This window comes from Telopea speciosissima, chromosome 4, assembly GCF_018873765.1.
Source record: "Telopea speciosissima isolate NSW1024214 ecotype Mountain lineage chromosome 4, Tspe_v1, whole genome shotgun sequence".
Lineage (NCBI taxonomy): Eukaryota > Viridiplantae > Streptophyta > Magnoliopsida > Proteales > Proteaceae > Telopea > Telopea speciosissima.
This window is the reverse complement of record NC_057919.1, coordinates 26,203,224-26,215,804: the sequence shown is the minus strand read 5'-3', so window position 1 is coordinate 26,215,804 and position 12,581 is coordinate 26,203,224. Positions and strand designations below refer to the sequence as shown.

The 12,581-nt window shown below is 36.6% G+C and overlaps 1 protein-coding gene across 2 annotated transcripts; it reads left to right on the top strand.

Moving 5' to 3' along the window:
- The first annotated feature begins 10,680 nt into the window (after window positions 1-10,680).
- On the top strand, window positions 10,681-12,175 carry LOC122660540 (gamma-glutamyl peptidase 5-like). Of its 2 annotated transcripts, none has more exons than XM_043855905.1 (4): window positions 10,681-11,142; window positions 11,267-11,431; window positions 11,746-11,906; window positions 12,016-12,175. In XM_043855905.1, exons 1-4 carry the CDS (start codon window positions 10,825-10,827, stop codon window positions 12,119-12,121), a joined length of 750 nt encoding a protein of 249 aa, XP_043711840.1. In that variant the 5' UTR covers window positions 10,681-10,824; the 3' UTR covers window positions 12,122-12,175. The 2 variants fall into 2 exon arrangements, with proteins under 2 accessions (XP_043711840.1, XP_043711839.1); XM_043855904.1 differs by having other exon boundaries at window positions 10,684-11,142; window positions 11,746-11,913; window positions 12,023-12,175.
- The last annotated feature ends 406 nt before the right edge of the window (window positions 12,176-12,581 follow it).

Below are 12,581 nucleotides of genomic sequence, written 5' to 3'. Positions count from 1 at the left end.
TTTTTTCATGCCTTCTCATATTCTGATTATGTAGGCTCTTTACTGACATTCTCTCTCCTCCTTGATCATATGATCTTCTATTGACAAAATTATCTTTCACACCAAGATTGATGTGGACAAGGAGATTTTTCCAACTATTTACATGGGGAACCGTGACTGAATTAAACTTTGAAATTTGGCAAGTGCTAGTCTAAATTGTGCCTTATATATCCAAAGATTAGAATTTCCTCCTCTCCTTGTCTTATAGTAGCAAAGTAGGTGAATCATGGACGATGGCCTTCCTAAATGGGCCGTGTAAAGGAATTTTTACCTACATTTTAATATCTTAGGTTTCTATCAATGTATCCGTATGTTTAAGTGTTTAACCCCCTAAGAGAGAAAATCGTAGCATCTATTTTTCCAAATGTAGATGGTATGATGCATTCTCTTGGGGCTAATGAGGCTCAAATTTTGTAGATGGTAGACACAACATTAGAGTTTCACCTCAATTGGAGTTAGTTAGCTAAATGGCAAGATAAAGACTAAAAAATCAAGCACTACCAAGAGAGTTGACGCAATAAGAAGTATGAGGGTTAAATCTCGTTCTAGCGTTCATGACCCTTGAATCTTCAAGGTACAGAAAACCCTAACTCTAATGGAAAAGAAGAGCGAACAAAGCAATTTCGTTCATAAACTTTCAAGGTGATTTATTCCGTCTAAAACGATCCTTATATAAAGAAGTCAAATTACAAAGGAAAATTAAAACCTAAATAAAATAGAAACGTAATATCTTGAAATCACGCACAAAACTTCGAAGACTGCATAAACCCCTTAAATGTGTAAATTTGGCTCCAAAAAGTCAGTCCAATGAATGAATTCATTGAACAACCTATAGAGCTCTAACTATCATTTTCAAAAAAGTATTATGGTTTTTGTAACTCTATCCTAGCAAAAAATAATGACTGTAAAAAATTAAATTAGAAAAGTAATATCTTTAACTTCTATCGATCCAACCGATCCAAGATATTTTAATGCTAGGAGAAGGTGTATGAGAATATAAGTTTTTTTGTCAAACATAACTAGGTGGTTTACCCATGGATATGGACAGTCGATAAAATCTTTTGATGTGTGGGGACAAAATTTTCCATGCCAAATCATTGGGAGCATGAGAGGGACACCATACGGTTGAGGGTGTGAGGCATGGAGCATGTGCATTACATGCGTAGCTCTTTATTGCCAGATTCTTATAGCAATTGCTGGAAGAATCACGATGCCAGCAGCGCTACCTAGCTGACTTTTGCTGCTTTGATGGAACAATTTAGCGACTCGAATACATGTTTTGAGGAATCGGTACCGAACCGGCATTGATTCGTATCGATATCGTGGAGACCGATTTTGATTCTTGATGGATCCCATATCAGTGGATCAAGGTAAAATTGTAAAATAAATTTTCTTTTTCGAAAGAAAACAGGGGTATATCTGTCTGATTTGGATCGGTATCAAAAACCCTGCTCGTATATGCTCTATCTAATTATTTCGCCAAATGTTTTTACAATGAAATTTGTGAAAACAATCTCTCTTATATGGTGGTCAATCACCAATGATCATATGTTTGGAGAATCTTGGGGTTTACCTATTCATAAAATTTTTGTATCTAAATTGTCATGTGAATATGTGATAGATATTTAGATTGTAGAAAAAGCACTTCCAACATGGGCTGTGGAGGGAACATTAATTGCCCTTATATAAAAAAAAATTACAAGAATTAAGCAAGTAGAAAAATTAATTATAATAACTAAATATTTTTAAATTTAAACATTTATAAAAGATATAATCCAGACATAAATAAATGTATGAAAATATATTTAACAAGTGACCTTAAAGGTAAATTTGTAAATGTGCATCACACCGATCATCCATTAAATGGGGAAGCATTTTGACTGTTTAATCTATTAGTTGTTCTCCCTCTCTTTACTTTTAAAATTGAAGTCTAAAAGGTTGTTTATGTGAAATTATGATCTTTACGCATTCTAACGGTTGATTAATTAATGTGTCACCAGTTAGAATATAGATGTGTTTGGATATTTAACTCTCCTCCCCCCCCCCCCCAATTTAAAGAAAAGTATCTTTTTGATAATGCTATTATTAGTTTATGACAAAATCCATAATTTTGGTATTACTCATAAAATTAAGAAATGGATGTCATTATATTAACTTGGACGTATTCTCTTTAAGCATCCCATAAAATAATCCTTTGAGTATAACCTCTATATAGGGAAGAAGAATGTTGTGTCCGGTTGCGTGGCTCTTGTATGAGCATGAGCGCCAATGAGGAGATGTGTAGGGACATCGATTAGGGGAATTTTTAATTTTGTAGGGTGCGGAGCGATCATTGCAAGGGGATTGTTTGGGTATAGCAATTGTGTGATCAGGCAATTTTTTTTTTTCATGTATACAGAGAGAATGCTACTTGGTCGCATGGTCCTTGTGTTAGCGCATGGACCAATGGGAGCTCATGTCCAAGCATCCAATATGGAGGTGGGGTGTTCATTTCATCACTCATGTGTTTGGGCGTAGGGGGCGCGACTAAGTACTTTTTTCCTATATATACACATATACACTTACATATCAGTTTTCTTTGTTTTAACTTCAACGTTAAAATTCTACCAAACAAAAAAAAAAAATACTTCAACATTAATATAAAAATAGAAAACTTAAAAGAAATGTTGAAAGTGTCTTTGAAGGAACCGCTATCTCAATCCTACTCTTTATCCTTCCCCCCTTCTTAATTTTTTCTTGCACTCTTACTATATAATTAATCAAGTCCAAAGTTTTGCATCTCTTCACAATCTAAAGTACTAGGAAATCTTGCATATATCCAACTCAAAATAGATGATGAAGTAGTAAGTTGGGAATATATATATGGGCTCATGGTCTCTGTGCCGCAGCGCAGACTGCGTCTAGTCATATGGGTCTGCCACTTAGGGGGACAGGGTGGTCATTGCGCCCACTCCCATGTGTTTGAGCACAGTCTGCGCCCCCGGTACAGAGAACATTCTCCCTATATATATATGAATCTCATAAACCTTTTATATGTTTGTCCACCCAATATGACAATTTCGTTTTGTTTACCAATTACAATTGCATTAAAATTTTTAGATATGATTTCCTACCTCCATGTTTGGCTACAAGAAGTGAAGTAAACTGACATAAAATGCTTATTGGTAAAAGGAAGGGATTCAACAATAAGAAATGAAGAGATTCAAGGTTGTTGGTGTAAAAAGGCTGTCCAACCATGAATCGCAAGGTAGGAAAGGATGGGCCAAGGAGGAGTAAGGGAGACATCAAGTGTTGTAGCCAAGCCCAACTTGAGCTCCAGGAGGGCTAGTTTAGCCCAAGCCTTATTTCAAACACACTTTGTTAGTGTTCACCAAGATAGGTGAACATTGTAGAGTTCAACAGTTGCCATGTGCCAGGAAAGGGAATTCCTTCTCACCAAAGTCGGCATATCACTTCTTGTGCAATCTGAAGGACATGGAAAATGACGAAGCTCTCACAGATTCAGGCTAAGGTACCCATGGTCAAGTTCTAGAAGTGGTTTGGAAGACTATTTGGGGATGTTCTACTCCACCAAAAATTAGGAAATTCCATATGGAGAGCAATGGCAGGAGGGCTCGCAATCAGCAAAGGTCTATACCGTAGACAGGTCCCAGTCAGTCCATTATGTAATCGACGTGGAGAGAAAATGGAAAGAATTTTTATCCTCTCAATTACACTGCCTGTACTTGACGTCAAGTACATCTAATAGAGGAAGGTGGACACCACGTGGATCCCACCTCGAGCAATGTGTTCAGGCAGGGGGTAGGATAGTCATTTCTGCCTCGAGCAGTGTGTTCGGGCAGGGGGTAGGATAGTCATTTCTGCCTCCTCTTTTAGATGTCCTTGACATCAAGTACAGGCAGTGTAATTGAGAGGATAAGGATCCACTTGCCTCCCAGGAATGATGCTCTCCTCTCTCAAGTGTTGCAAAGCTGGAGTAGTACTCTTCAGCAAGACAAGAAGGAGAAGAAAGAGGTGACAGACCTAATCGCATTCGGACCTGAGAGCTCGACACGTGGAAGATACGACATCCAACGGTGCTGAGTTGAAGAAGAAAAAAAACTGGGTCAATCAAGCTCGCACCATTGGATGAAGTATCTTCCACTTGTCGAGCTCTCAAACCCGAACTCCAAAACACCACAAGATGAAGGAATTGAAGAGGATTTTAATCCTTCACCAAAGGAAATAATGCTTACTTCTGTTTTAATGATTTTGTTTATATTTATAATGACAATTACGAACAAAACCGGACTAGGGCCAAAGTTAAAATGTCTAATGGAAAAAATCATATCGAGACGCAACAAAGCAATAAAGACAAAATAGAGGATTTCTCTATGAGACACTGATTTTAATCCTTCACCAAAGGAAATAATGCTTGCTTTTGTTTTAATGATTTTGTTTATATTTATAATGACAATTACGAACAAAACCGGGCTAGGGCCAAAGTTAAAATGTCTAATGGAAAAAATCATATCAAAACGCAACAAAGCAATAAAGACAAAATAGAGGATTTCTCTGTGAGACACTGATTTTAATCCTTCACCAAAAGAAATAATGCTTGCTTCTGTTTTAATGACTTTGTTTATATTTATAATGACAATTACAAACAAAACCGGGCTAGGCCCAAAGTTAAAATGTCTAATGGAAAAAATCATATCGAGACTCAACAAAGCAATAAAGACAAAATAGAGGATTTCTTTGTGAGACACTGATTGAAAGAGAGAGATATTTCGTTTGAAGACTGTACTTCTATAGCCCATTGTCCACACCGCACTCGCATATACATCATAGAATGTCTTCCTTTTCTGGTTTAACTCAAAAGATAAAGAATGTAATATAATAAATACCATTTATAACTCTTGTAGTTTTCCGATATGGAACTAAAGCATGTCATTGTACACTGAGCACGTAGAGCGTACCAAACCAAAAAACATAAACACCCACCATGGGGCTCGAATACACGACCACAAGGTTAAGAGCCTTGTGCTCTACCAACTGAGCTAGACCGGCTTGTAACTTTTTTAAGAAAATACAATTTATTTATTTTAAATCTTACCCACCAACAAATCGCATCCTAGCAATAGGAATCAGCTTTAAAAAAGCAATCCCATGAATATGTGTATTCCTTAGAGGGCTGCAAACAGGTCACTTTTATTCTTATTCTCAATAATTCAAATTCCAATTCTTATGAATCCAGCCTTCAAACACCATTCTTAATTATAATTCTCCAACCACATTTTCTTAACAATTAAAAAGAAGAAAATAAAAATCGAAAGTTTGTCTAAAAAATCACCTAAGATTTGCGTTGCACAAGGCTGATGTGGCAATTTTCGTTATATAAATATTTAGATAATGGTCTAGATTGATCACATGTTGAATATTAGATTCGGATTCAAATCTATACCATCCAATTTATTGATATACTCTTTTTGTATTTTCAACTATTTATATTTTGTTTTAGAAAAAATTCATTTATACGGGATTTTCAGAGTTTTATTATCATCATTTGGCCAATTTTTGTTTCACTAGTCCTACTTAGACTATAAGTACCTTTCTATAATTTTTTGTTATCGACTTTGTATATGAATATGAATTTTTTTTTCTCTCAAGTTCGTTGCTTGGTACGGTTGTCCGATTCCTCTCATAGGAGAGCGAAAATGACAACTTAACCTCACTCGGACAGTGTGTTCGGGTAGGGGATTAGGTCGTCATTTCTGCCCCCTATGAGAGTAACCGGATAACTATACCGAGCAAGTAACCTGAGAGGATAATGATCCGTACAAATATTCTAAATCTAATAAAAACTAATGCTTTTTTTTGGGTGGGTGGGGGGGGGGGAACTAATGCTTTGTACCTTGAAACCTCCCATCTATGTTGCTTCAATGCTTTCCATTTTTGGGAAGGTCTTACCATCCAATCCACCCACAAAGAACAACAATTTGGTGAAAAGAATGTCAAGGAGACTCAACTCTAGGATCATAATGAGCATATTCAACTTGTAAGTTGTTGCATGAGGGGATCCTAAAGACTAGGGTTTCTCCACAAGAGACCAACTTTTCTCATCTTTATCTGAGATGCTTGCTCTTAGTCACATAATTTTGTTCCCTTGTATTATTCTTCTACCCTTATCTCTAAAAATCTACATATATGATTCAAATTCCCTTACCTCTTGCTATTCTCATTCTCCTAAGATGCAAATGTATTTTTGTAAGAATCACGTTTACATTCAATGGACGTAAGACACAATAGCGTAAATGTGACTATTCTAGGGCAAGGTTTCCAATTTTTTTTTTAAATTGAAAGAGAGAAGAAGGTCCAATGTGAACATAGCCGTACAGGAAATTTAGCAATATCCATCATATGTTGATGTTGTTCAAACCGAGCCGGTTTCCCATCAGAGTCTCGGGTCAGATCTGTTGCCGAAACGTTGGTCGGTTACTTTCCGGGTATACATCAATAACAATTTGGGCTTTTAACTTAAACGGGCTCAGAAATAAATAAGGCCCATAAAAATTAAGTAGGTCCACCTATTGAATCAATTGACAAAACCCATGCTTGTTTGGCCCAAAACCATATTGTCCATATGACTGTTGAACAATCAAATCATAAATAAAATAGTTATTAAAAATAACCGTCGTACACCTAGACCACTTTTTTTTTTTTAATGAGAAAAAGCATAAGTTATATAACCAGAAATGATTGTACATCATACAAAAAACGGGTCAGAGTGAGTTTTGGTTCTAACTGTCCCCTGAATAAAAGATCTCATGGCTTCAGTCCATTGGTTGTGCCTGTGAGAGATAGGTACAGTGGCAAAGTTGGAAATTAGTTCTGCTAGTTCAACATAAAGAGAAAGAAGTGGCCAAGGTATTCCAGAGTCTAGACGTATGTGCTGGTTTCAAAATTTGACTAAGACTAAAACTAGTAACCCAAATGTCTTTTAAATGTATCTCTTTCCTAAGAGCTTGTTTCCACCCCTGCAAGATCCCTATTAGCTCCGCTTCTTTCGGATTAGATGAACACGAAAATCCTGTAGATGCTAAAACACTCTTGCTATCTAATAAAAAGCAATACCCCCATCCAGTTAGTCCCATTGATGGTTCAAAAAGGCCTGTGCAGCAGAAAATAGGAAAATGTATTTCGTCATTAGGCAACTGCCGTGTGAAAAGTGGAGTGCAATGTGTGGGTTGGTGGGGATCTATAGTGAGTGCATTTAACATAGGAGAGGTGATATCTAAATAGAGCATCCAGTGAGTCACATTTGATAATACCAAGTGTGCATTAGTTGGGGCTAATCCAAGGGAAACCTTGTTTCTTACAGACCATATAAAATAGCAAGTTAAAATAACAACAAAAAAAAACCAAGAGGCAGAGTTCAAATCCAGGGCCTTAGAATTGAGGAGGGAAGCACAGAACTGTGCCAAGGAGGGGCTACTAAGGTACTCAGTTCTCAGCCCGAGGGGCCCAAATGCCCAGATACGCTTAGTCTATTCATAAGATATAAAAAGATGTCATTGAGTTTCATCACGAGCACCACAGAGATAACATGTAGGCTCGATCGGCAACCAGTGCGTGATAGTATCCTTGACAGGTAAACTTGCATGTAAGACATGCTAAAAAAACATCTTAAATCTTGGAGGAATTTTTAACTTCCAGAAAAAATGCCACCATTTGGAAAGAAGAACTTATTAAATCAACCAAAAAAAAAAAAAAAGAACTTATTAAATCACCTGTATCGCCATGATTGCACCGAAGATTGTCCTCCAAAACTTATGGAAGCACAGAAAATTGTATTCCCATAAGACATAAACTATCATCCCAGGTGAAACTAAGATTATAAAAGATTGTCCTTAAATTATAGTCAAAGGCAGCTTAAAAAACACCTTTCCAAAAGATGTCTTAACAATTACAATTTTACATGTACCAGTCGACCGGTCCTCCAAGAGGTTGAGTGCTTCAATATGACCGTTATAAAAAATTATCTCCTTTTTTTTCGGGGGGGGGGGGGGGGGTAACGTGGAACTCCCAAACCTGTCTGATTTTATGGTTTAGGCAGGGGTAAACCCTGGTTACACAAACCCACCCCCCAAAGACTTGTGTAACAGGAGATTGCGGAGGCTTCATCTGGGGACCTCATAACATTGCACTGCATCCTTTATTAGCCGAGCTAAACCCCAGGGGGTAAAACTACCTGTCTTTAGACCATTGGCAACAATTGGGGGGTCACCGACTGGTGCTTGAACCAGTGATAGACTGTTGTCTATCAACCGACCAATTATCACCATGATTGAGATTATGATGGTTTCGGGAAAAATCAACTAGTTGGAAACCAATTGACTTGTACATCGACCCGTAGGACTTTTTGGGTGTTTTCATTTGATGATTTTTGACTTAATGATATTATCATGTTTTGGTCATTCTTTAAGTCAAAATACCCATTTTCATGCATTATGTTTCCTTGGGACATTTTCCCAAAATTCTTCTTCATTAGGGATTAAAATCTTCTGCAATTCCTTCATCTTGCGGTGCCTTGTAGTTTGGGTCTGAGAGCTTGATACGTGGAAGATGTTTCATTCAACGGTGTGAGCTCGATTGATCCAATTTTTTTCTTCTTTCTTTTCAAACTCAGCACCGTATCATTAGATATCACATTTTCCATGTGTCAAGCTCTCGACCTGAACTACAAGGCACTGCAGATGATTTTTTTGTCTCCAACACGCATGTTAAATGGAGAGGCCTCATGGGAGATATTGCATTGTATTAAGGAGGGGTGTTTTAATGCAATGATAATTAAGACTCCCAAACATATGGTTACATCACTCGAGAAAAGCAGAATGTAGAAAGAGTGTGCCCAGTACACAAGGCTCCCACCATTAAAAGAAGACTTTTTTAAAGGATTTTGTGTGTAATTTCTGCTAAACCTGGTGTTGTTTGGATAAAAAACCATACACTCCCAAACGTGTATGGGGACCGTGTATGGGGATGGTACTGATAGAAATATTATCCCTTTTTTTAAATTGTGTGGGGGTCATAGTCATGGGCCCACATACGAATTTATCTAATGCCTAGTGGCCGATCCAATGAAATGTGTTGTCATTTTACTTTTGTAATTTTTGTTCTCCATATAATTTATAAATTTGTCCATTCATTACCTTATGAATCCAATTCCTTATTCCAGTGCATTTGCGGAGAAATTGATGCTTTCCCAGTCGTGAATCTGGTCCATATATCTGTTCAAGTACCTAATAAAAAAAAAAATTTATTTTGTGTTTTTTTTTAATTTGCTTTTTGAGTTTTTCGTTACTGGCATGATTTCACGAGCTGAGTTTTATTTTGATGAGAATGTAATCAGACCAGCCACACAGTCCAATCGCAAAAGGTTAATCGACTAGACTTCTAGAGTAGTGGAATAACGAATATACATAACACATATCACACTCACACACCTGATGTTGTTTTTCATGAACTGAGTTGTAGAATAGTAAATGGGTACTTTAAAAGTTATAACATATCTTGTCTGGTTATGCCTTCAATGCTTTAATCAATAGATTTATGTTTTTGGGGTCTTGAGAAGAGGAGGGAATTGCAATCATGGATGGTAATCTCGGATTGAATGAGATCAGATGGGATCGGATCGGTCAAGATTGTTTGAATTGGATTGGTATCGGCTTAAACTGATCTAAAGAATAATGAACGATCTCGATCTTGCCCTGTTTTAGTATGTGGATTGCTTTTTTGAATGGATCAACTCAGCCAGATTGGCTGAATCTTGGGATTGGATCAGTCATCGCGATTCTAAAATGGTTTGTAATCTTGAGATCAGATCGTTATCCATTGTGATTTTTCTATTTTTTTTTCTCTTCATATATTTTTTTAATATTTTCTAACCAACACTAGCAAATACAGGAATCGATCCAGCAAAATCTGAATTTGGTAACTTTTACTAAGATAGATTGATTTTGATTGAGACCGATCTTGATATTACAAACAAACCATGGTTTGAATTCAATGATAGGATATCGGATCGGATTGTTCATAGCCGATTCCGAGTTAATTAACTCGGCTCATAAAGTGCCGTTTTACCAATTCTAAACTGATCATTTTGGCCAACAGTGGTATTTTACGAATTGTTTACCCAAAAAAAAAAAAGTATTTTACGAATTGGAATTGGATCTCTATTGGTTGAATCGAATTGAAAACTATTGGATCTGATAATCTCCATTTTTTATTAAAAAATGAAATCGATTTCTAAGAATTGAACCGATTTCGACTGATTCTAACTGAATCAGAATCGGGATCGGCCGATCGGTAACCGAGTCCACTTACTGACTGTAGCCTTTTATGGGAGCATAAACGTTTAAACACAAGCAAACAAGGTATGAAAAATGATATCTGTTTTTTTACCAAAAAAAAAAGATATCTGTTTCTATATTTGAAAAAAAAAAAGCCACGTGACAAAAAATATATAAAAGTCTCACAAAACACGTGCAAGTGGAATCAGGGATAAATTAATAAAATATTATACATATAAATATTAAAACCGTGTCTTCACACTCACTCTAATCCTCTCACTACAAATAGCCCCTTCTCCCCTTACATGCTTCTCACTTGAGTCTTCAACCTCCAAATTCCCATCAACTGGGTTTTTACTAACTCTCACTCTCCTCCTCCAATCTTCTGTGAGTTCTACAATTTAACCTTAATTTCTTCCTCTGTTTCTCTCTCTCTCTCTCTGTTTTGTTGAAGATGGTCTCTGGAGATCAGAAGAGGTACTGTATGTTAATGGCAGTAGAGGATTCTGATTATGTGAAGAAAGTATATGGTGGGTACTTTAATGTATTTCTTAAAGCATTTGGAGAAGAAGGGGAAGAATGGGACTTATTTAGGGTTTTTGATGGTGAGTTCCCTGACATGGATGATCTTCACAAATACCATGGTTTTGTCATCAGTGGTAGTCCTTGTGATGCTTATGGGAATGAGTTATGGATCTTGAAACTTTGTTTTCTTTTGCAAACACTGGATGCCATGGAAAAGAAGGTTCTTGGCATATGCTTTGGACACCAGGTTATACATAAAGCTAGGGTTTTTGGTTTTGTTTCAAAAATTAAGTTCTAAATCTTGATATAATTTTGTTTCCTAATATATATTTCATCTTCTCATGGATTTCTCTATTTTGTTTATTAAATAGGTGCTGTGCAGAGCATTGGGTGGAAGGGTTGGGAAAGCTTATGGTGGATGGGATCTTGGGTTGAGGAAAATCAGGATTGTTGATGACTTGCCTCTTTCTAGCTTTTTTGGTGGCCTTGAGGAAATCCCACCTTCCCTTACCATCTTTGAGTGTCATCAAGATGAGGTAGGTTTCTGTGTGTTTTGGGATTTGGGGTGGTAGTAGATGTGTGGTTGTGAAAAGAGATTTTATTTTGGATTGTTCAAAATTCAAACTTTAGTAGGTCGTGATATTTCCACTCATTAATTATCCATATATCTAGGCCACTTAAATGAATGGTTTAGTCAAACATCTTTGTCCTAGTGAATGGTGTTTCATTGCTATGGATTGATGTCTAGATGTGAAACCAAAATTATGGTTTAAATCTAAGTAATGAGAGTTTTTTTTTTTTTTTTTTCATTAATTTTTCTTTTGTTGACATTTTTTCAAACATATAACAGGTATGGGAGGTACCTATGGGGGCTGAGGTGATTGCCTTCTCAGAGCACACTGGAGTAGAGATGTTTGTGCTTGGAGAGCATATATTAGGCATCCAAGGTCACCCTGAATACACCAAAGACATCTTATATGATATTACCCATCGGCTAGCTAATAACAACTCTATAGAAGTAAGTGATGATTAATTAGTACTTCTTAATTAACAATTTTGTGTAACTTCTTGAAAGAAACATATTATATATATATTTTTGTTATCTGACATTGATTGAAATAATACAGAGAGAATTTGCAGAGGATGCAAAATCAAGATTGGAGATTGGGGAACCAGATAGAAAGTCTTGGGTGAAGATTTGCAAAAACTTTCTCAAGGGGAGATAATTATTCCTCCTTAAAAGCCCATGATACAAGGCCAAAAGACACATTTGCTCATGAATAAGTTACATGTAACCTTACTTTCAACTATTGAATGAAAATTTTTTCTTGTTTAATTGAAACAAGGTATATATGTGGGATTTGGAAGCATTGAGAAAGAGTATCATGTATTAAAAAAGTTGGATTTAAAGGAATTTTGAAAACAAAAACAGGTTTTAAAACAAGGGCTCATGTTCTCTATGCCGTAGCGTAGGCTGCGTCTAAACACATGGGCCTGCCACTCAGGAGGGTAGAGTGGTTATTGTGCCCACCCCCATGTGTCTGGGTGCAGCTTGCGCCCCCGCCATAGAGAACATTCTCCCTTAAAACAATATCTCCTTTTGTATTCTACTTATCCATGAACCAAAGAACCAAAGCAAATGAATGAAAGAATTTTAGTTTCACATTGGATATGAAAGAAAGTTAA